The sequence below is a fragment of the Neodiprion pinetum genome, chromosome 7, assembly GCF_021155775.2.
Source record: "Neodiprion pinetum isolate iyNeoPine1 chromosome 7, iyNeoPine1.2, whole genome shotgun sequence".
Classification (NCBI taxonomy): domain Eukaryota; kingdom Metazoa; phylum Arthropoda; class Insecta; order Hymenoptera; family Diprionidae; genus Neodiprion; species Neodiprion pinetum.
Genome location: NC_060238.1, coordinates 3,517,403 through 3,542,712, shown reverse-complemented (window position 1 = coordinate 3,542,712; position 25,310 = coordinate 3,517,403). Strand labels below are relative to the sequence as shown.

Genomic DNA, 25,310 nt, shown 5'->3' with positions numbered 1-25,310 from the left:
CCTCGTTTTTCGTAATTCCAACAATATTCAAACAGTTTTTTCAACGATACCTTTTTTACTCAATTTTTCTAGTTACTACAACAAATGAAATTTTTCGCAGTGTGGAATGGAGAACTGAAAAATTTGCAAATATTCAGCAAGCGACAAGGTATGCAACCACCAGCTTGCAGGTCGATCAGCATAGATAAGTGCATTTCTGTGTACACCCACGCATCGAGACGGGATGGGCAAGAAGAACTCTGTGCAGACTAGACGCAATACATAGATGCATGAATGCTGTGCCGGGCGGGGACGCTATAACCGCAATACAATGGGCGCACCCAAACCATCTATGCGAATCTAGAACGTACCATTTTCACGGGCTGTTTATATTCAAATAGAAGGTGCAGCCAGCGTAACCAGAGTATTCTTTCTACCATTTTCCATCCATTTTTCGATTCTCCGTTTCTGGAAGATCGCCGGTATTGCATTGAATTCGAGCAAATACTGAGCAAGATGAGCGAAAGGTCGGCAGAAACGACGTTTTTACACGCCAAACTCTTCTTCGGCAATCTGACGTAAGAAAAATCCGCTTGAATTTGTGCAATTTATGGTATATTTCATTAATATCCGACTGCATTTATGCAATTCAAAGTACATGTCAACAAAGTCCGCCTGAATTTATGCAATTCAGGGTACATATCAACAAAATGCGCCTGTATTTATGGAATTCGGAGTACATATTATCAGCATCCGTAAAATATACTCTCGGTTGCCGAAATGTAGGCCGACTGTGATCAGATATACCCTGAAATCGCATAAATGCAATCGAATTTAGCCTATGTTAAATTAACTACAGGCCATTTCAAAAAAAATATTACGATATACAAATTCGCCTGAAGATGCACAAAACCGTCGGACAAGCTTGTATCCCTTCTTGGCTTATATATCACATGCACAAAAAATAATCAAAGATCTCGTCTGATTTGCATCGTGAAACCAAGGTGTGCCTGAAAACTCTACCATTACTCATACAAGAATCAAAATCACGGAGAAGAGACTAAAAAATCGAGTCAAATGATTTGTACGAAAAAAGGTTTCAAAGAAAGTTCGTAATAACGTGTATATACGAGATATGTATATAATATGCGTATAGAAAAATGTATGGTAAAAATTTATTCCGCTACATATGATAAAAATAATATGATTAAACGATTTCAGTGCTTTATGTTTTCCTTTTAGTTTGAGTTTTTCTTCTTGATGCTTATTAACTTCTTCTTTTTTTTTTTATTCTTTTTTTTTTGCACGCGTAAGCCTCAACAAGGGGAAAAATTGAAAAAAAAAAGTAAGGAAGAAAAATTGAGTTTGTTCGCGCTGTATTTTCAACCGTTAAGCTCTAGAATATAGAGGCTTGATAAAAGGTGGGTATAAACCGAAAAACGTAAGTATATATATATATATATATATATATATATATATATATATATATATATATATATATATATATATATATATATATATATATATATATATATATATATACAGGTTGCATTGTGCTTTCGAGAGCCATCGAAACAGCGTCTCTGACTCTCTGCAGTGCTTCTTGCAGTCTAAAACCTCTCGGTAAACGTACATCCGCGCACGTTTGCTAAGGAAAGTATTGTTTCGCGCGAGCATTGAAGCGTGAAGCCGAAAGCCAGCTGCAGAGTTCTTGTTAAATAACGAAAAAAGAAAAAATAAGTTACGAGGCGAGTGGAAAAAGTTTGCGAGAATATAAAAATCAAGAAAATGGACTTGAAAAAATACGAAGTCGAAAATTGTAGAATGATAAAATCAAATGGATAAGGATTTTTTTTTTTTTCAAAAAGCCAAGAAATCGGTACATAAAATTTTCGTGTTTGTTTGTCAAATCTAAAAAACACTGCGAATAATAATTAACTGCCGTTTACACTTGAATGTATAATCGAAATTGTATACGCCTTGATGAATTCCAGAAATTGTTACGGGAAGAATTTACCAAAACTTCAGCTTTGACATAGAGAAAACGGTGCCATTGATAGAAATTTGAAAAAAAAAAATCCGGCTGAAAACAGGAAAATTGTATCAGTGTGATAAAATCAGAAAATATATTGGGTTTCATTGTTTTTCTCGTGATTCTAATACAGTCATTTCTCATGAGCCTGTAATCAGACTTATTAGTTACAAACTTAAGTAATCCTCAATTTATAAACACCATTCATAAAAATTTGATTCTTTAACAAACTTTGAAAGTAACGTGATTGTAATTTTAGGATTTAATTACAAGTGTACCTAATAAATTTGTATAAGTGAACAATCATTGTTGTTCGAATTGAAAAAAAAAGATCTGACGATCAAGACTCTTTTCATTTCCAGACGTGGAAATTTCTTTCGTTTCTCTCGCATCATCTGCCATATTTACCGTATCTTCCCGTTAATTCAGATCATCTTCTCCACCAAATTTCTTCCTCACCGTCTTCGCGTTATTGGACCTCTTTCATCCAAAGTGAGCCCGACATCGAATTCCCATAAAGTCGAAAAATCGAGAAAAATCAAGATATGTTATACAGTCCCAGTACAAGGGATGAGCCGGAGGGCGGAGGAAAGGCGGCTGTGCGTTGATAACGAACTAGCTTGTCCGGTTTACTTGAGACAACATCAGCAACCGGAAGCTAACAGCTTTTGCTCTCTCGCTAAGTGCTGCAGGAGAAACTGGGAATATCCGCCTCTCCCATAAAACTGAAGGCGCCTTCGGTGTGTGTGTCTGTGTGTTGTGTTCATCCACTCTTTACACAAGAGCGATAGCTATGTATATATATATATATTTTTCCACGATTTTTCCCATTCCACGAAGCAAACCTTTTAATATATTTTATTTTTAATAGTCGGCCAAAGTCATGGAGCTGACCTCGTTTCTAGCTGTGATATTTAAAAGAGACCAAAAATAACCGACTTTCGATTCAAGCAATTATTTTTCCGCATAATCGGTTTTTGTTTCTCACAACCGTAAAGTAACGTATTAATTATTATCATCTTCTTACTCACTAAATACCCATTCGATATAATGAACGAAAGATAAATGAATATTTTCACCGCAAATTGAAAAATATTTTCAACGAAACTACAAATTATCAAAAAAAAACTTTTCCCTTGTCGAAACTACGAACTGAAATTAACGAAATTTTGGTTTCGTAAGCACCGTTGAAAAAAAATTCGAAACAATCGATTAATCGAAATAGATTAGAAATAATGCGATTTATGTGAAGTTGTAAGAAAAATTGCGTGTCTTCGTCTCATTGGATAAAATTCGGGTGTTTGCGAACCTTTTTTCTTCTTCTTTTTTTATTGAAGTAATTCATTGAAAGTGACCAATCGTCCACATGTAACAAAGCTACTACATATCCAAGTTCACTAATTACATAAAGAATGTCATATCAAGACACAGGTGAATTTATGAGGTGGACATTTCAGTTCATAGATATTAAAAATATGCAGCTTGTAGCTGATGAACAATGGGCGAAATGTCAAAGCGCGACATTCTGCTCTAGTCCTGTACATACAACGAAGTTTAACCCCATTGACCAATAAACAAACTAAAAGCACACAAACTTCCTCATTGTGATTTTTACCCGCAAGTTTTACGGCTTGAGTTAAAGTTTATACGTGACCTGAAAAACTTTTTCCGCAAGCTCGCGAATTGCTCTGTAAAAACGGATTTGCGAAATTTAAAAAACGTTTTTTTTTTTTCTCTCTCGAAATTTAATTAACAGAATTTAATTGATAAAATCGTGTTAAGGATAAAGCCAGCTTTATAAATTGTTAACAATAATTACGCGGCAGTTTTTTACATCGTATAAAAATATGTAGCGATAAATTAGAAAGCATTTTTTCACCTCTGTTTTTGAGTGAATAAATTATTGGAACATGTCGTAATATCACGAGAGAAAGAAACGCAATCAAAGTCGAGAAACTTTTTTTAAAAATAACATTGATTTCAGCAAACTTCCGATGAATCTCGTTCCGACGTTTGTATGAAAAAGGGAAATAAGAAAAAAAAAAAACAGAAACAAAAAGTTCTCAGCGGTAAAACACGATGAAAAAATAATTCCAACAGGTAGATTTTACCATTTTAAACCGAGTTAATAGTTTATCATTACGTTTCTTCTGTTTCACTTTTAATTTTTCACCCGAAAGAAACCAGCGCGTAACGGGAAAGAAAAACGCAAGTATAAAGCATAATTATGAATTACGAAAAGTGAAAATTAAAAAAAATTTCACTCGGGCAGGAAAGTCGGTAAATCGTGAAAAAGAGTTTTCACATTATAATTGAAATGGGGTGGAAATACGTCCGACACGGAAACAAGTGCGAAAATAAAAATCCAAGCATTTCAAAGAATGTTATCAATTTCTAAAGTAACACCAACAACAGCAACGATAATAATATTAATGATACAAGTAAGTTCAACAGAATATGAAGATAAAATATCAATTGAAAAATAGTAGTACACGCATTAGGATGAGCCAAAAAAATTAACCTATCGAATTTATGATCTTGAAAGGACCTATTTACTAAGAAAAAAATTTTCCCGCTGGGAAAAATTATTAGCTCAATTTTAAAAGGTGTTGGTGGCAATTTGAAATTTCCCATTTGAGAAACACGCGAAAATTTTTTTTTTCATATATATATGTTACGTATGTATACATATTTATACATATTTATACATATTTACCTACGGCAATTTCATCTCTGCAGAGCAGAAGGGTATTAAAAGTTGCTTGCACGAAACTTTGTTACACACAAGTTTCTTAACCCGGTTGACTTTATACGTACGGTGTACGTAACAAGTAAATTATTCATTCAAAACCGACAGAACTTCAAACTTATTAAGCACTCTGAGAAGTGCGTATCGTTGTTCAATTTTCAAAATAATTTTGCGAAAATAAATCGTACAATTTTCAAAATTACGTACGTTAAAAAATGGAACCAAATGAAATTTTCTCTCACTAGGAACGTAAAACAAATGGTAAAAAAAAAAAAAAAAAAATTCTCTTACTCGTTTGTAATTCTTCTCATAGCTGTGATTAAAATTTAAACTCTCAAACCCATCGACGATTCGTTATACCAGCTGTTATGCCAATGTGTGAGTGAAATGTTGACGTTGTATACGCGGTTAAATTAATGTCGAATTGATAATGGACGACGATCCTGGGAGTTGACCAAATATACTCGAATTGAAAATTTACCCGAACGAATCTGTGTAATTACGAATTCCCCGTGGGAGCGTTTTTTACCGGATTTTTTATCGCCGTCGATTGTTATTTTATTTTATTTTATTTTTTTTTTTTCTTTGTTAATTCTTTTATACATTTTTATTTTTCTTCTTTATTTTCGGCAACGCTAATGAAGAGATGAAACTCTATGAGAAAAACCTTGATTTATTTTTTGCTACTAATGCCGACGAGTTTTTTTTTTTTTTGTCGATGTAAAGGGTGTTAATTTTTCAGCAAACCTAATGAAGAAAGCGTTTCAAAAACTACGAGAATCGAGTGACCAAAGATTATATTGTGTAACGATAATTTTATCTCACGTATTCTTATCGCATTCAGGCGTCAAATTTTTTTCTTCACAAATTATCGTCGGATAGTTTTGTAAAAATTTGACAAAACGAAATGAAAGATCTATTTGCCGTAATTTAACGGAACTGTAAAAAATTATTGATAAATTTAACGCAATGAAATTTCTGTCACCTTTGTTTCTGAATAAAAATTGTATTACTTCAATTATAAAAATTTTCTAGAACTTTTGTATCTAGTAGCCCTTTCTTCTTATTACTTAGAATAAATTATTGTGATATTAGATCTCTTGGAAAACTTTCAGCGTCCGCGTTTGTCTTCGTTAAAACAAGTAAAGTTACGATCGGGAAAACGTTCTTTCGCGATAATTTATTCGTTATTAGAAAATTAATGTAGCTGAGATATTTCGTCAATCTGTTTTATTCGACATAGAACACCCTGTAGAATACACTATATTTGAATATATGACTCGTCTGGCTGTACAATACCTAATGCGTACACATTGATACGTATATGATGGGTTGTATCACCCGTTTGGGATGTGTAAAATGATAATTTCAGTATTTCATTATAAACGACGCAGCGTACGGAATATAAATTCGACTGGATTATGTAGCTTCGCCCGCCTCGCGATCATCCAATAGCATCAAAAAGAGGTATACGAATACACAATTTCATAATTTCATCACACGCGAGTAAAGGATACACAAAGGAATGAACGTCAAAATAATTGTTCGCGAGGTAGCAATAAATTGAATAATAACGAGCATCGTTTCCGATCATTTTTAAATAAAGGTATCACCCTTTTGTCGACTTTATTATTCGCAATAATCAGATTCACATAGCTTTTCTCTTTAATCGATTTTACGTCGTTTAATTTTCTCTTCAAATTACAGCTAACGACGATGTAACTGTATTTAATTTTGAAACGACTTTCACAGAAGCTGAGAAAAAATGATTTCATTTTATTTGAGAAAATGTAATAAAAAAAAAAAAGAAAAAAAAAAGTACGGGTCAATTCGGCAAGGAATGCCCTGTACGCAGCCTAATCTCTGTTCCGAGAGAGAAAAATCTGATAAAAGTGCAGAACCTTCGTACGATGCAAAGGAATACGGTGAAAAAAATTTATGAGAATGAGTAAATGAAATTTTATTTTATTTTTAACCTGCAAGGTTTGACTAATTGCGAGTCTGCGGCATGTAGAGTTTTATAAAAAGTCAAGGGGATGCCGGAGATGGTTGAGGGCAAATTTAGGGTCGTAAAAAAGTTGGCTGAGGTGTTTTCGGGCCGACTCATGTAGCCGGGCGAGCATCTATGGTCTTCCCGTGGTCCTGCAGGACTCGGGAATGAGCCTTATCCCGGATTCCAGGTTGCTGTTTGTTGATGATGCCTGAAACGCTGCCGCGGTTGGTAAGAATAAATACACAGGGATACGCGAACAAAAGTTCCGGGGCAGGAACTAATTTCCCATTGTTAAGTTAATACGGCGTAATTAGGAAACTTAAAATATTACCTTTAATAATTAAAAACTTTATATACGCAGCCTGTTCCTCGTGTTATGTCTATACGTATATATACATACCTAATCCCGCTTTCTTATAATATGCGCCTTTGAGCCCCTGGTTTTATACGCCGTTAACACCCTGAACATGTGCAAAAAATTACCCGAAGACTCCGTCGTTCACACTTTTTATTTTATTTTTAATTATTTTTCAGCAAATCGAGAAAACCGACTTCAAATTTCAGGTTAAATTTCACGGCATATCATTTGCAACTACACGATATTCCCGAGTCATTACCACAATGTGTTGAGTTGCCTAACAATGAGGGGCTAAAATATCGTCAAAACAGACCTACCCAGTTATCGATAGGTCTGCGGCAACTACCGATAACTCTGCAGATCTTTTTTAACGATATTTCAGCCCCTCGGTGTAAGGCAACCGAACAAGCTGCGGCATTTTACTAGGAAACACCGTGTATATTGAGTATAATATTTCGTTAGCGATGAAAAAGGATCGTTTTTCATCAAAGGCTTGTAAATGTCTTTATACCTTAAAACGCAACCCTCGAAGCCCACGGGTATAATTTAAAAGGAGAGAAGGTGTTGATCGCTTGGCGCGGTGCCTTTTATACCTGTAAAAAACTTTCTCCAGTTGCGGTATGCGACGAAGAGAATGACAAGCCGGTTACGAATAAATTCCTCTACAATTATCACGCGATTTGCGAATTGTCCACCGACAAATTTGGTAATACGAAAATATTATCTAAAACTTACTTGAATTAATTTCCTTTTTTCTCTGTTTTTTCTTTTATTCGCAATAATTTCTTTCCTACTTAACTCACCGTCTTCGGATCTTTCTTCATTCCTCAGTCTTCACCGGCAATTTTTCAAGTACCCATCGCGAATTATTCAACCGTTTTTTTTTTTTTTTTTTAAAGGGTGGAAAATTTATTTTTCACTCAAAGTTCTTTCTCACTTTAGGTATATACCTACTACTCCTCCAGTTTCGAACCTTCGCAACCTCAAACTTGTTCCTAACTATCGAAAAATGGTAATTGGATTTTGAAGTGGGTCTGCTACCTGGACTTCGTTTTTGGACGTATTTCTTTTGCACCATATGCTCGATAAGTTATAGGCACGTATGTATATGCGGTTGATAAGTGTAGACACGAATATGCGATGGAAAAAAAAAAAAAATTCAAACGATCTTCCTGACCTTGAATCAAGTCCTACTTCTCTAACTGTACTTACATTGCAGATATAAATATTTTTACCAAGATTGCAATCCAGATTATTTGTTATTGGCTAAATTCAATCCTTATAAAATTACTGCATCAACTAATTCCTCACGTTTTATCAAACTTCATCAGGACTTTCTATATTACGATTACCAATAATTAATTATTGAAAGTTTTTTCGAAAAGTCTTCACACGACAAAAAATGCAACCTGTTTGTCCGAACGTTTCTTCGAGCTTTAGGCAAATTCAATTCTGCATCATTGATCGGTGCACATTTTTTTTCCGTCAAGATCAAACGTAACGGTATGTAAAAATACCACAGAAAAAAAAAAAAAAAAAAAAAACCAATACCAAAAATGGTACGAAAAATAATTGGATATTAACAAATGTCGTCGCGATGTAATGAAAGTGAAAATAATTGGAACGAAATTTCATGTTTCGTGTAAAACATGCACAAGAGTGTGAATTGAAAAAATATATATACATATATATTCAACGACGAGATAACGTTTTATTTTTATATTCTCCAAGGAATTCGCCCGTCATTTAATTCTTCCAGATATGAATCTAACACATCGAAAATTAACGATCATATATAGTATCTGGAATTGAGATAAGCTCTGATTTGCGCTCACTTTTCACCCCCCCTCCTGCGCTGAGGATAATTCTCGCATTCTCGTCTCAATTCCAGCTCTTTTCTCTCTCGCGCTTTCCCCGCGTTCTCCGTCCTTCTCTCTCTCTCTCTCTCTGAGGAAATTAATTAATTTTAACAAGCGTAGGGCTAGGCCTAAGCCAAATTGGCACGGCACCTATAAAGCACACGCGCCTATATTCCACCCCGTGATTCGGTGCCGGCACTCTTCTTTGCCGCTCTGTGCCTGCCGGCCCTTTTCAACCCCCGTTTCATCCCCTCTCGCTCTTTTTCTGCATCATTTTCATTTCAGAGAGAATCTGCCGCGTTAGCAGACGCGTCTCTTGTACGGTTAACACGACGCGTACGTAACGGGAATGAAAAAGTGCGCCAATTTATCCACCTGGCATAAAGTAGCTGTGTCCAATTAAGCGGGAGAAATTGTTAGGGCGAAGGAAACGCGCCGGCGAGAATAAGGGACAAAGATTCGGAGAACGAAACGAATTTGAGAAGATCGCCTCTGGATAACTGGCAACGAATTTCTCTACACGTCTTCTGTACGAGGATCGTCCGTATTTTTTACTTTTTCCAAATTTTTAAGAGATGCAACTTCCAAATGTTTGTTTCAAATAAAGAAATGAAAATTTCATAAAAAAGCACAGGTATTTATCTCAACCTTTTAAACCTTCTCGCAAGGTCTGACAAATTTGCCATTTATATACAAATATATAAACATTTTTACTCAATTTTCAGTAGGCATTAGGGTGTTTTGGAAAAAATTAACTTGGGATTTTCCACCGTGGCAATCCCTGAAAATTTTATTTAGACTGAAAGAAAGAATATGCGAAAATACGTGATGTGAAAGATCACGCTCGTTTGATTTTTCACTTTCTTTCTTTCAGATTTTTTGAATTTGCGAAAAAACACGTTGTAGCACTTTAATTGTTATTCCGTTCCTGAAATTTATATTCAACTCAAACGTCACGATCCGTAATATAACAATACATGAAACGGAAATCTTATTGCCCGAAATCAATAGATCAAAGTTGAAAAACGAAAATCCGAGGAATTGGAGATTGAAAATTCTCCGTAATATTGAATGTTGAGTAATTAAAAAGTGAACGATAATATTTCGATTTAATTTCACGCATTGAGATACAATTCGACAAACGATAATTACAGAACCGAAATATCAAGAATTGAAATATTATAAACCGATGTTTACCAAATCAAAAACCGAAAGATCGAAACTCGAAATTGTCTTGTCAGTAGGGAGAAAAAAAAAACAAAAAAAAATCGACGAAACTTAACTAGATAAATAATGAAACATTTGAATTTAATATTAATAAAAATGAACAGGAATACTGCAGATTACAAAATTTAGAAGCTATGATGGGTACTCAGTAAAACTAGAAATAAAAAAAAGCTTTAGTATAATATTCAACCAATATTTGGAAATTCCGATAAAATGCAAACACACAGACACGCGTACATACAACAATAATATAATCAGTGTTGCCATAACAATACACACACACACACACACGCACACGCACGTACAGAATGCAAATCTATCCATCTACCAAAATTTTGATGGGTTGGTAGAAACCGCGAGTGAAAATTCACACACCAAGAGGAAAACCGCGCGTATATATACATACAATATATATATATATATATATATATATATATATATATATATACACCGAATAGATTCAAACACACAATCCATCACTCGCGAGCAGACACTCGACCCATTCCGTTATGCTCGAGTGAGGGGGTTTCCCAGAATTATCTTGGGCTAGATTCGGGTCCGGGTGAAGAGAGAGCGAGAGAGCGAGAGAGCGAGAGAGAGAGAGAGAGAGAGAGAGAGAGAGAGAGAGAGAGAGAGAAGGAGGGGGTGTATATTGACGGTACACGAGGCGAGCTATGTTAATACGCGCCGCATACGTTTTACATCTTATTACCATCAAGGGGCTGCTCGATCTGCACCGGGTAGCGGGTTGGCCTACGTAAAGGTGTGTACATCGACGGCAGGTGTAGGTAAGAAAAAGGGGAACCGAGTTCGGACGGAGAAGGAAAGCCAAGAGGTACGAAAGCGAGGATAGATGCAGAGCTTCGACGCAAATTGAATACAGAAAAGTATATACATACATATATATATATATATATATATATATATATATATATATAAAAGGAACGGTGAAAGAGAGACGATAAGACGAGACAAAAAAAAAAAATAAAGGACAAGGTAAAGAAACTTCTACCCCTGTATGAAAAATTGACCGCCCCTCTTTCCCTTTCCAAACCCGTATCGGAGGACGTATCCCGAGAATCTGAATAAATCGCGTGTTCATAGAAATGTCCGCGGAAATCGACGAGGGTAAAATCTTTTCGATCCTTGAAGGGAGAAAAAAAAAATTAAATAAAAAATAAAATAAAAAAAAAAAAAAAAAAAGATTTCCGAACATCGTATTTTTCAAACTGTTAAAAGAGGATGGAAAGGAAACAAGTGATCGATCTCATACGCGGTGAATAAATATTTAATTGTGGAGATTCCAACTTTTCGCAATCGTTAACTTCCCTTCGTTACGAATTTGTAACGACTGACAATTTTACAGAAGTTTCGTAACCGGGTTTTTTTTTTTTTTTCTCAATATATATATACAAGTAACGTCAATTTGTACGATGATCGATTTTTTATTTATTTATTTATTTTTTTTCATTTTTCAAATTTGTATTCACGTAAGTTTTTACACCGAGGAGGTAAATCTTGCAGAGAGTTTTGACTGTGTAACGTGAATTTTGCCGCGATACATAATAAACTATGTATTACGTATGTATGGTATACATTTGTATATGTTAAACGGTGTTGGAAAATCGTGGGTAGGACGTAATAAATATTAATCACAATCTGCGTACACATACATTATACATATACATAATATGCATGGATATATATATATATATACACATCTACCTACGGATAGTAATGCGTAGCGGATATACAGCGAAAGCAGCCTTGAGGAAAGCTTTGTTCGTTGATTGGTAAAATTTCGCTGTTGACCGTTATACAATTTTACAATACATGTTCAGATTTCATCAATTTTGTACAAATTACAATCAAATTATACAAGACAACTTTAAGTGAGAAATAAATAAGAAATGAACACAACAAAAAAAAAAAAAAAAACATTAGGAGACCGACAAATGAGAAGCAAAAAGTAATTATACGATTCAAAATTGACTTATAGTCTTGAAATTGGATACGACGAGTACCGTTGCGAAACTTTTCCCGTCCAGTGTGTGTGTGCGTGTTGTTTTTTTTTTTTTTTTTTTTTTCTTCATGTTTTATTTTTATTCTCTTATTTATTCTTCTTTTTTTCCATCATCTCTCTGCCCGAAAAAAAGGGCAACAACATAATACACGAGGGGTGTTTCCGGAGGAGAAAAAGGGAATGGGTTAAGGTATGGGGGAGGGATAAGTTGTCACGTTTGGATATCTGACGGGAAAGCCGGGCTTAGAGGCAGCTTAAAGAGGTAAGTTTTTCACTTTTCCGCTCAGGAATTCCGTCCACGTTTCACCGTACACGTATGGGTATGTGTATATATACGTACCTTATACGGAAAAAAGCGGGGCGGTCTAAAGTTCCCTGCACCGATCGACCGGCGTTTCGAAATACCTATAAGACACTTACGCCTCGTACGACACACGTCCCTACGATCCTTTGACGAAATCGCAATACATATATATATATATATATATATGTGGATGAGTATGTGCATGCTATACATACATATAAGTATAAGTTCACCCCGAGTATATGTATACATATGGGGAATTCCATGCGAATCCAACCGACACCTGATCCTCACCATTTTTGATTTTGTTCAAATTTTTTTCAGAAATTGTCCCAACTCTTATACGGTACCACGAATTTTTTCGGAATTTTTATTCAAATGCTCAATTCGTTGTAATTAATGAGGGTGATTTTGAAACGGAGCGTATAAAAAATCGCGTAACGAATCAAAAATGGTGCAGGAAAAGAGGGATCAATTTGACATGGAAGGCCCCATATATAGCATTACGTATATAAAGATAGTTTTCAGGATTTTACAAATTTGAAAATTATTCATGCGATTTAGGAGAATTTTATTCATCGTATCACTTTCTTCAACAGTTATCGTCAATGGGCAATGGTTTTTTGAATCTCTTATTCATGTATGAAAAAAATCTGTTCGATTAATCATTAAGCTTTTCTTTGGCCCCAAGCTTAATTTAATTACCAAATCCGTCATATTCAAACAATTAAAAAGACTGTTACGTTGATTTCACGAGGAGAAAAAACAATGATACTATTTTTGGATGAAGAAAAATTCTCTCATATCGCACTTTGAGCAATGATAGCTATTTAAATTGGCGGTAATGGGTAAATGAGCTTCGCAATAAAGTAGGTCATAACGACAAGTGGCGATAGTCGCAAATTGGCAGTAACTCGCTGGGTGATACATATCCAAGGTTGAAAACATGATCGAGAACTGTAACTTCTCGTCTGGCGGTTAGTGTTTACATTCAAACCAATTATTATAAGTCTGTCGATAAGATTGTACCAGGTCAGAGTTGTTCATATTATGCGATAATTGTATGGTATAGTTATTATACATAAATACTAAATCCAATATCTCTACTTGAATGCAAAACACCTCAAATCACAACCGTAAAAATTTTTAGGTACAATTACTTGTACAAATCCCATCACCAAACCTGATATATGTTGAAAATCTTTATTATAATGTAAAGTTCAAGAATCGTAGGAGACGGACTATGACTGAATAAGGACTGGACTTTTTTTTCACAACTAATTTCTGGCATACAAAATTACCTGCTATTGCGTAAACCATTTTGTTTCTCCCGTTGTTAACAAGCAAGATTTTCGAAACAACAGAGACTAGAAAGGATGATATGAGATACTTTTAATGAAGTGAATGTTGTACATACTGACTGTAAAAACCAAGTCAAGAAAAACTCAAGTGAAACTGAAAACGATCATAATTTCTCAGACCTTGAATCACTACCGATTCGACTTTCGAGGCCAAAGGGGCCAAGATCCCTACATTATCAGTCCATGAAGAAGCAGCTCCTTTTACAACGGTGTGAATTTAACCCAAAGTCCGCCAACAGCACTCGTCAAAAAGTAATTCGGGTCCAGTTGAATGGGAATTTTGGTACGCGACGAAAGTTCGAATCTGTACTTCTGAATGATCGTCGCGACAGCAGCCTTCATGATAAGCATGGCGACCCGTTGTCCAGGACAAATCCTCGGCCCCTCTCCAAACGGAAGATGGACAAATTTGTGTCGCCGCTGTTTGTTCTCCTCGGTGAAACGTTCAGGATTAAATTCCTCAGGTTTCGGCCAGTACTCGGGATCCGTGTGCAAAGCAGCAGTCGGTATCACGACAAAAGTTCCAGTACTGACGGGACAAGTGATTCCGTCCGAACCTACGAGCTCAGTGTCATTCGTGCACCGTTTCAGCAGAGCTCCGGCAACGGGAAAAAGGCGCGTTGACTCGTTGATGACTCGATCCATGTACACCATTTCCTGGACAGCTTCGTAAGTGAGGCCACCACTCTTTGAAACAACGTCTACGACTTCTTGGCGGAGACGATCTTGGACTTCGGGATGTGCGGCAAGCTGGAATACCAGGAAGCTTAAGGTGATGCTGGCAGTTTCGTACCCGTCGAAGAAGAAGGAGGCAGCGTGAGCGGTGATGACGTTGTCATCGAAGACCTGCTCCAAGCTCGAGTCGACCTTGGAGTTCTTCTTAGCCTCGATCATGAGCTGCAAGAAGTCCGGACGTTTTACGCCTCGCTCTTCCCTGTGCTTCATAACGTCTTGGACGATCTTCCTAAAGAACTGATCCACTTCTTTGGGTATGAAACGTATCTTCAGAATCCTCGACAGCATCGGTACGAACAGCACGATGGTCTGGATCAGACCCTTCGCGATGCTCGGCTCGAACACCAGTCGTCCAACGGCTCTGAACGGTCCGTCTTTACTGTCACTTTTAAAGCTGTCACCGTCGACACCGAAGGCTGAGCTTGCGACGATCTCAGCAGTGTATTTCGAGAATAGATCCTTTAATTCCAGCTCGGCTGTATCGCGGTGACCTTTTCCGCTGCATTTTTTATTCACATACCCGTCAAGCTCGTCACAAGCGATCCTGATCGACTCGAATAAATATTTAAGCTTTCCCGAGGTGAAGGCTGCGCTCAATTGCTGTCTCGAGGCTTTCCAACGATCTCCGTTTGTGAAGAAGGGATTGGCGGCAAGTATAGGATCCATCCTTTTGTCTATATCGAAGTTATTGTCGGAGAAATCCTTGAAGTTTTTCGACATTACGCACTTCACCAGTTCCGGATCGCGCAGGATCAAAGACGGGCTTCGAAAGTTGTAGAAACCGATTACACTGCGATCCGGCATCTTGTTGTAGAACTCTTGGTACAAATCAGTCATCTGCTTCCGCAGAAAAATCATCGGCGCGACGTGTCCGAGACCAGGTATAGCTCCATCCAAACATGGTACAGACTTTTCTTTCCAATAACCGTAAGTGCTGGTCAAATGCCGGTATAGAAGCGAGACTGCCACCAAAATTAGGCCGATTATGCAGTACGTCTGATCCATGGCTGGACTCTGAGCTCACTGACGGACTGATTACCAGTCCACACTTAAATAGGCGTATGTAACTGCGCATCCGAACGAAACTCGCATACATCAAAGTTCATATACGCTTCGCTATAGCATATACGAGACTCGGCCCCAATTTTTCACCTAACAAATTGACGACAGCTTCAATTTACGACACAGTATAGTGATGTGGCATATTTAAATTCTTATGTATTCGTGAATGCAAGTGCGGACGCAAATATTCGTCATTGATATTCGTGAACTCGAATACACGTTTTTGAATCTGGCTCCGTTTCTCTTTGACTAAAAGTAGACAATCGATTGACTAACGGGTACACCGATTACTTGTTTCATTAATTATTTAACGACAAAGTGATAACAGAAACAAATTAATTTTAAGGTTTGAGTGTGACTAAAGATTTGCAAATCTTTTTAAAGATGAGTAATTCAAAGAATATTTTATACAGAAAACAAACTTTCATAATAAAAGTTCGTTATCTAACTAATTTTTTTTTTCTCCTTTTTGACTTCTTTAATATTATTTCATAATCTATTTTTACCTTGATCCGTTGCATATCAGGTTCTAAGGTCAAACGAACTTGGCTATTATTTATGATGCATAGTCACTACAGTTGATGAGCTTTTATCGCTGCCTGCGAATTACTGCAAATTGAACATGCATTGCTAGTATTGCCAAGTTAAGAGATTGTTTGAACACTGTTCTGTAAAGTTATATCGATCACGGTTATACCTTCTCCTTTTTGTTTTTTTATTATATCGATATCCGTATAATCATTCCGAATTAATCCTTATCTCATTTCCTGACATAACTGTGACAGTTAAAAATCTTTACGTTCTAAGTTCAATGAATAGTGTATGTAGGCAACATAAGATAACATAACGTAACAATGAACTTAGTAAACATATTTTAGGTGAAAATTTGAATCGCCTTAGTGATTTACAGCAAAGATTCTTACAAAGACGTTACACTAAACTTGAAAACTGAGGATCGGCGAGAAAACAAGGTGAGATGAAATTAATTGAGCAGAGTTTAATTTTAAATTGGATATGAAATAATTTTTCTAAAAAAAAAGTAACAATAAAAATCGTCGAGCTGAGTAGGGAAAATTGTATAGCAAAAAATAACAGTGGTAGATAATTATCGCGAAATTAATTAGCTCGTTAAAATTGAATAACCAATCATTCGTTACGTTCTTAATCTCTCGTGAGTCGCAAGATTTAAAACAATTATCGTTTCTCGACGAGTCTATTTTCATAAAAACTATAAAGTAACCGTTTCTCCATTTTTCTCACTTTGTTTTTCCAACTCCCAACTCAATTCCAGCCATTTTATCCGATTCTCTTTATCACACAAAGAGGCAAAAGGCTCTTCCTACTCGTCAAATTATTCAGTTAGCAGTTATTAGTTCATCACGCAATCTCGAAGGTTTAACAATATCTCAAATTTATCTTAGCCTCGATGTGAAAACCGCTTCTTACAATCAAATCCGATCGTCTTTCTTATCAGCCGGTATTTTCTCCTCGCCTGATCGATTACACTGCATTTCGAACCCTGGTGCGTATAATTGTTACATTTCGGTCTTCAATCAAAGCACCTAATGTTTAATATCGTTCCATCTATAGTCTTAAGACGCAGATTCAGCACCCAGTCTATGGGTGCCTTATGGCTTTATACATGGGAAGTTCGATAAAGTTTAATCGAGATTTAACGACAGTTTTGGGACGGAGTAAATCAGAGGTGAAGGGGCCTGAATAATACCCACGACATCGTATTCGTATATTATTATTCCGTGTGTGTGTGTGAGTATTTTGTGCATATGTGTGCGAGCGTTTTAACGGTTTATTGTTATATCGTTCGGGTGAAATTAATATAGGTACCCTAATGCCACGTGTATATATGTATATACATATATATATATATATATATATATATATATATATGTGTGTATATATATATATATATATATATATATATTATACATGTATAGTATATATTATACGCATAAGTATAGGTATATATTAATAGGACGCTGAGCGTCGGTAATAAATAAAAGTTACTGCCGTTTCGTCGCTCTGTGTAACTGAGGAGAAAAGAAAAATGAAAATAAGAGGATATAATAATGAAAATCATATTTTAGTTATGGCCACAAATCTTGATTAAGTTTTTACGTCGCCTTGAAAGATAAGAATTATGAGGATAAAAAATGGGGTATAAAGAAGACAAGATTTTATAGCAAAATTGCGAGATCCGGATACATTGATACATATGAATACGTCAGTTTTAACTCCTGAATAATTCTGATTCCAGAATATGGAGCTTAGAGATGATTTTTTATTTTTTTTTTCTCTCTTTCATATTTCAATATCGTCATTCGTCTAAATTTGGGTAATTGACGTACAGCAAGATTCGAATTTTCGAAAGCTCGGAATTCGCAATCGAACAGAAACACTGTGATGATGAAATAGGTAAAATGAAACGAATGGTAAGAAAAACATAAAAGACGTAAAATTAGCAAAATTTTCAACTGCTGCCGCTGCTGCAAGAAACGTAGAATTCTATACTTTGTCGAAGTTGCGCGTATGAAGCAGATAGAAGGAGTTGAAAAAAAAAAAAGAAAATAAAAAAACAATTCATCGCTAAGTCTCTTTTCTTTTCTTTTTTTTTTTTTTTTTATCCAGTAGCATTCGAAGCGTGGGAAATACGAAGAAAAGCTACCGCAGTCAAACGGTAATGAAAATGCGAGGAAAACAAAACGAGCGAATTGAAAAACACGAAAAAATAGGGAACGAAATGTACAAGAAGAGAAAAAAGAAAACAGCAAAAAAATATACAAACAACGCAACGAAGTACACAAAGGATTACAAATATTCGGAGCGATGTTTCCGCAGGGGTCAGTTTTCCATGAACAAAGCGACACGTGCGGAAAAATCGGGCAAGCTTGCGCAGCGCGGGGCTTTTATATGCGACAGATATTGCACTCTGGATAATGGCTTTCCGGTTAACCGTATCAACTTTGACGCACCGGCTGCCGGCAGCTGCATGCCGTTCATAAAATTATTACTGACAATTTTTTTTGCTCGCTTTCAACCGCTTTGAGCCTTCCCGTTTGACGATATTTGTGTAAGCTTGAACAGAGCTTGCAGCTACCCTTGTTGTTTTACATTTGAAAATTAGATAATTGGTTAACGTAATTCGTTTCGAATTTTTCTACAACCCTTTTTTTTTTTGTTTGTTGTTTTTTTTCTTTATTGTTCGGAAATTAATCATTGGTTTAAATAAGAAAAGGATCCAAAACTTTGAATAAGAGTTGATTGAGTGAAAATATTCGTGAAATATTTTCCAGGAGCAAAATTAGCGAATAAACAAAATTTATTGTTTACGTACGAAAGGAATGGAAAGATCCTTAAATAGCATATTTCTAATCCTTTTTCGGGAAAGAAAATTCTAAACTGTAATTTTTGATAAAAAACTGTTGAAAAAATTCTAGATATAAAAATTGCATTTTTAATTGCGGGTTAAATATATATATTGGAGTGAATTTTAAACGATTACAGCTAATTTGTTTGATCCAGGATGGATGGATAAATTGGGGTTCAATTTATCTCTGCTAGATTCGATTTAGTAGGTGAATTTAATTATCGTAGGAGAAGGCAATTACCTTTTTGCTCAACACTTTGCTGCCGCTGCTTTTGCTGATTCTGCTGCTATATTATGCTGCTGCTGCTGCTGCTGCTGTACATTTTACTTCCTTGCAGAGACTTCAAAGGAGCACTTATCCAAGAATTAAATAGGAATCAGCTTCCTTATGACGCGGAATTCGATGCAAGAGCTGTTGGAAAGAAAAATTGATATTAGAAGTTTGAAAAAGAAGTAAATATTTGAGCAAGAATGAAAGCCTCAAACATTTCCTAAAATCTACGGATTCAATATTATACGAACTTCTTGACAAGACTTTTCTTCCAGTTTCCTTGATCTCAATAAACTCAAGATTCGAAATTCATGACTCATTGATTATAAATATTGACAAACGTCTTGAAAAATATGACGCAAATTTTCCTAAACACTTCTGCTTTCAATTACAGCTATCGACTTGCAGCCTTTTAAAAATTTTACATTCTATTGGGTAGAAAAAAAATATGCACGTAACTTAATGTTGGATAAAAATCTAGCGTATGGTCGCCTGGAATTGAAAGTGGAAAATTCTCCTCTCTTTTTTTCGACCCAGCAATTTATCAACCAACAAATCCCCAAGACACAGGCGAACCTCGTACGGCGAATAATTCATAAGCGCGTATATTCGATTTTATAACGAAGGTACCTGCACGTTTTGAAAGAATCCTTAATAATAAAACGAAGCGAAAAGGAGTGAATAATAAGCAGAAAGGTATATAGCAGGGACAAAGACTTCTTTAAAAAAGAAATACCACTCACTTTATAATTCTGTAGTGGTAACGAGATATTATTTCACTTGGAATATTGTACGCTGCTGTCGGTATTCAAAAAGCAGTCAAATTTGTTCAGCCGATGCCTGAAATTCATCCTCCAAACCTGAAACAATACCGAAATACAGAATCGTTAGATAGAATAAAAATATAGCCAGTGAAAATATAGAATAATCGAAATTCTTACAAATTTTCTGTACTTTAACTTTCTAAATTTTGATTTTGTTATACGCAGACTTTCTATTATGAAAATTCGACATTATGATACTTTCATTGTGTCCAATCTTTTTAAATTTTTACCCCACGTCCAAACCTAGAAACTTAAACAAATAATTCCACAAAAATTGTAGGGCATTATTATAACTATAATAAAATCCAATAAAGGTCGCATTTGCGAAGCCTTTCAAAATTTTCGACTAACGAAACGGGTGTAAGTGACATCTAGCGATTTCGGCTACTAAGCTCAAAATAATCGATGCATCGATTAATCGAGTTCAAAAAAATGATCGAACACGACTCGATTAAATTCGTAAAAGTTAATCGATTAGTCAATCATTTTGTATTTTTTTTTTTTTTTTTCTCAAACCGTAAATTCAAAATCAAATTTTCGCGAATAGTGGAAAAGTTTTTTGATAATTTGTAGCTTTGTTCAATAATTTTTTCAATTTCAGGTGAAAATATTCATTCATCTTTCACTTATTGCATCAAATAGGTACTGAATAAGTACGGCAATGATAATAATTGATACTTTAATCACGTAAATTGATACTGCATTGCTTCTTTCGTGTTTGTAAGAAACAAAAACGAATTGTAAATAAAAAAAAAACTTGATCAATCGTGAAAAAATAATCCATCATTTTGTATCATTCTCATAATTTGCAGACGATAAGTATCGGTAAATTAAAATCGTCAACCCGCGTATCCGCAGGATATAACATATAATCGAAGAAGCTTCAACGCGGGATGAAAATTGAGCGAATATTGCAAGGCTGCTAATCACGGTGTCATATTAGGGAGAAAATTAATCGCGGTGCCTTTGGCAGAGACAAAGTGTGGCTGTGGATATTGCGGTGATTAAATTTCGATAGCTAGGACGACGTGCAGCAGGTACGTGCCGCTGATCCTGGGGTGGAGGTGTAAATGGCGGGATGGTTTGATAATCATTCGAGGCAATCAGCGAGGCAGTTCCCACCGCGAAAGTCCGTTTAGCATAAATGATGGGATCCTGGATTACGTGATCGGCGGCCAAGGCTGTCGGACGATTATGACGTCACCCGCCTTGCAGCCAACCGATTTCGTCCTGTTGCAGGACGATCGCCGCTCGACGCTGAAGGGCTTTCACGCCCCGCGGGCAAAACGGCTTCGCGCCTCCCGGATAATTGGAAATTAACCAACCGTCGATGCGCGAGACGTTTCCGGCAATCTCTCTAATCGCAAACGGCTCTCTGACTTCGAAACCCCCGAACCGATTCGGCATTAACACACGCTAATCACAGTGAAATAATTTCATTCTGAAATTTCATCAAGAAGAAAAGACTCAAACATATCCTAAAAACGTCAAAGTAGATAAACGAGAAGAGTTCTGGGCACAGATTCCTATCCGATACTTTACCGACACTTAACCAAGACACGAACCTTTCCTTAGAATGTTCCAAGGTGGGGGATATATATTCTGACTGACTTTATCGATCACGAAATCATTGAATTGATCTGGTGAGATAAAATGAGTAAAAGCAATAAAATTGAATAAAGTTTCCCAAAAAAAAAAATAAATAATAAATAAAATAAAAAAGAAACAAGCCTCGTTAGAAAAAAGGACTGAAAAATCTGTGACATTTATTTGAATCCCTTTGAAAAATCGTATTTCCATGGCGGTTACTTCCGGAGGACGTTTAAAATGGAATAAAAAACGCGATTACTCGACGCGGCAACTTAAACCGTTCTGTCATTCTTTGCACTCTTCTTACATTTATTCATTTATTTATTTATTTTTTTCGCCCCATTCTTTTTCCCACTTCCGTTATGATAGATGCTCCCGGGCGCGGGTCGGGTTGGGTTATAAGTAAGGTAACGATGATGTAGCTTGATAAAGGTGAGAGATATAATCGAGTTAGGTCATCCGGGCAAGAGTTTCCTCCCACACGTGTAGGACACGCTTCACGTGGCTAATTCCCTTTCTTCGGCATTATATCTTCATTTCTTAGCACTCATACATTGTCGCAAAGACCATACACACAGAGACAGAATCGGCAAGGTGACAAATATTCCCCCGGACAAAAGCCCCGCTGCACATCCCTCCAATTATTATTGTATAGTTTCTGTTCGCGTTTCGTTACTCGACTCATCATCTTCCCAGCCTCAAACTTCCGTCTTTCTTTATTTTTGCCTCAAATTTTTTATCCCCTCGCGGATATCCCCGAGTTAATTAAAAAACAAGGCTGACGAATGAGACGATTCATTCTGATCCCAGATATATTTTTTTAATTTTATTTCTTTTCTTTTCAATTTACAAAAATTAGAATACATGGATAAAAATTCTTTGTAGCACTAATTTTTCGAACAAATATCACCGGCAGAACGTATCTGCGTTACGATTTTCGCAAAGAGTAGAAAAACAAAAAAAAAAAAAAAAGAAAAATACTTCAAAAAGATGTCCAAGAAACTTCAGCGAATGAAAATTTGGAAAAGAGGAAACTGGCAAAGAGTTCGAAAATAGTTATCGTCCGAGAAGTGAGATGAAAAATTGAATCTTACCCCAAGGATCCGGAAACCCGGACTGTTTTCAACTTTGATTTAACCCACGAAGCCTGTGTGCGGCTTTCGATTCGCGGTATGCGCGCATGTATTTCGGGTTTTCGAGCACTTACCGGGAATCAAGTTAAAGTTTGAAGCGGGTCGGTGGCTCCCTGCATCCCTCCCTACATCCTCGCCTCTCTCGGCAGAGTTCGAGTTCGAATTCAGAGCGATGCAAATGGGCGAAGACAGCGACAGAGGGATGTAGAGAAAGGGGCTCGTAAGGGGAATGAAACAGCCCTGCAGAATAGTGGGACTACTGCCTCCTTCTAGCTTCAGAGATCAGTATGTATGACATGCGAATAAACAGAATATATGTATATGTATACACACACACACACACACACAGTACGAATATGTGTGTGTGTGTGTGTGTGTGAGACAGAGCGAGGGTGGTAACTGAATATACATATTCATCGAGAAGCTGGTATCTTCAGCCCCTTTTTCTTTTCCTTCTTCTTTTTTTTCCCTTGTTATTATCCTTCTTCTTTATTGTCGTCGTGCGTTGACAATGAGAGAAATTTTTAGTTCCGGATACCGGTCAGTTCTTAACTATTTTCATTTTTTACCACAATCGAAAAATATAGTTCTAGGTAGAAAATGAAAATTAGTTTTCTAGCCGTTACCGGAAAGTCTAGTATCCGTTACTGTTCTTTCTCATTACGATCGCTGTTGCTATATTTTCTTGCAACTGTTGCGAAAATTTAACGCTCGTGCAAGAATAAATTGACGTTAAAGCCGTGTTTAACTAAAAAAGTAGAGTAAACCTGACAAACTGATTTTGCGTTGCAATTACCGCAAAATGATCGACAATAGCGCAAAATGTTTACGCGTACCTCTTTTTTCTTAATCCCAACAATATTCAAAAAGTTTTTTTAACGTTACTTGTTTTACTCAATTTTTTCTAGTAAATTTCTCTGAGTGTATGATTTTTCGAACAAAGAATTTTTTCCACCGTATCTTAAAAACTATTTCACGAGTTGAGAAAAAAAATCGTCGGTGAATTCTTCAAGTACATTATTTTTTTCACGACAGTGTTACATCAACTCGTGAACGAGTTTTTCTTCCGATTTTGTTTTTTCTTTTCTTCTACGAGTCAATTGGTACATTTTTTGTTTTAAACTAATATCACAGAGGATTCGATTCGACTCGATTTTCGGTGAAATTGATTCACCGAAGGATGTTCTGAAATTACTATACTTTATATTCATTCAATATCAATTCCGAAAATTTTTAACATGTTCAAACTGTGGTTAAAAAAAAATCGTGTCTCAAAGACAGTAGAGTAAATTTTATTTTTTGTTTCAGTAGAAAAAATTCTCGACACGTGTATATTTGTCAAAGTATGAACTCGAAATCAAAAGGTGTACCTCTTTTTCTACTTTTACCCGCATTCGACTATTTCACATACGTGCAAGTCTGCACTCTATAAATTCCGCAAATGTTATAACGGTACTTTTATATAAAATACTATGTATAATGTATGTGTGATACAGGAGCGCCTTGCGTAAGCTTAGAAATCGTTATTACGGTGACCATATTTCCTCTGCAAGTGCCCGAGGAGGGCGTGAAATAGGGAAGAGAAAGAGGGGTAGGGGGGGGGGGAGGCGAAAGGCTGAACGAAGGGAAAAAGGTTTGGGGTGAAATTTTATTATATTCACGGAAAAAGATACAAGTCAGCTTTTGCCATAGCCGGGGAATGAGATATTTTATGTCGACCGACGGAGATTTCTGTATATATATATATATATATATATATATATTGGCGAAAAGAAAAGCATGTCTCGAAATACCGGAAGTGATTGAAATTTGCTATTTTAAGGTATACTGACATCTTTCCAAATATCTAAGTCTTCGGATCTCAAATGTTACGAGAGGCATGTTATTCTGAAAAAAAAACAAGGGGTCGAAAAATTCTCATTCCAAGCAAGAATAAAGAAATGGCAAAGAAGTAAAAAAAAAAAAAACGTTAAATTGCGTCGATCGACTATCGCGATTAATTAAGGTAATTATGAAGACAACGGAGAAGAGAATTCCAACAGAGCGAATGATGAACAGAGAAAATTTTAAGAACTTTGCAATTTATTAATACTATCACTGTTAAGAAATTATGACAGCGATAATATCAACCCCAAATTAAAAGCAATCATTTTTCAATTCTCAGAAAACGATCTCACTCTGTAGATCTCATTTCGCAATCGTGACAGAATCTATGAGATTATAGTCACAAACCTCTTCCTAGACATTATGTATAAACATTTTGTTGCCTTCTCACGATAAAATCCATCAAACTCTTTGGTTAAGTGAAAATAATGTTTTATCGAATGTGTATTATTGACTCGGAAATTTCGTACCCAGGATGAAATTCTGGTCATTGGGGCGAGATTTTTTTTAGAGTTCAGAGCATGAGAAAGAGAGAGAAAGA

At 36.1% G+C, this 25,310-nt stretch overlaps 2 protein-coding genes across 2 annotated transcripts in view; both read right to left on the bottom strand.

The window, feature by feature from the left end:
* Positions 1–25,310, bottom strand: part of LOC124222913 (dynein axonemal intermediate chain 3) — a 74,759-nt gene that overhangs the window by 20,096 nt on the left and 29,353 nt on the right. Inside the window, exons 11-12 of the mRNA XM_046634412.2 lie at positions 20,082–20,198; positions 19,309–19,479 (exon numbers count right to left, since the gene is read on the bottom strand). Of these exons, the coding sequence (XP_046490368.1) occupies positions 20,158–20,198 (41 nt within the window). The 3' untranslated portion in view covers positions 19,309–19,479; positions 20,082–20,157. The remainder of the gene's footprint in view (positions 1–19,308; positions 19,480–20,081; positions 20,199–25,310) is intronic.
* On the bottom strand, positions 12,209–15,655 carry LOC124222914 (cytochrome P450 9e2-like). The gene has a single exon (XM_046634413.2). The coding sequence runs from the start codon at positions 15,623–15,625 to the stop codon at positions 14,087–14,089; it is 1,539 nt and encodes a 512-aa protein (XP_046490369.1). The 5' UTR covers positions 15,626–15,655; the 3' UTR covers positions 12,209–14,086.

Coding starts and splice junctions, on each gene's coding strand:
- LOC124222914 (XM_046634413.2), bottom strand. CDS start 15,625: ATGGATCAGACGTACTGCATAATCGGCCTAATTTTGGTGGCAGTCTCG.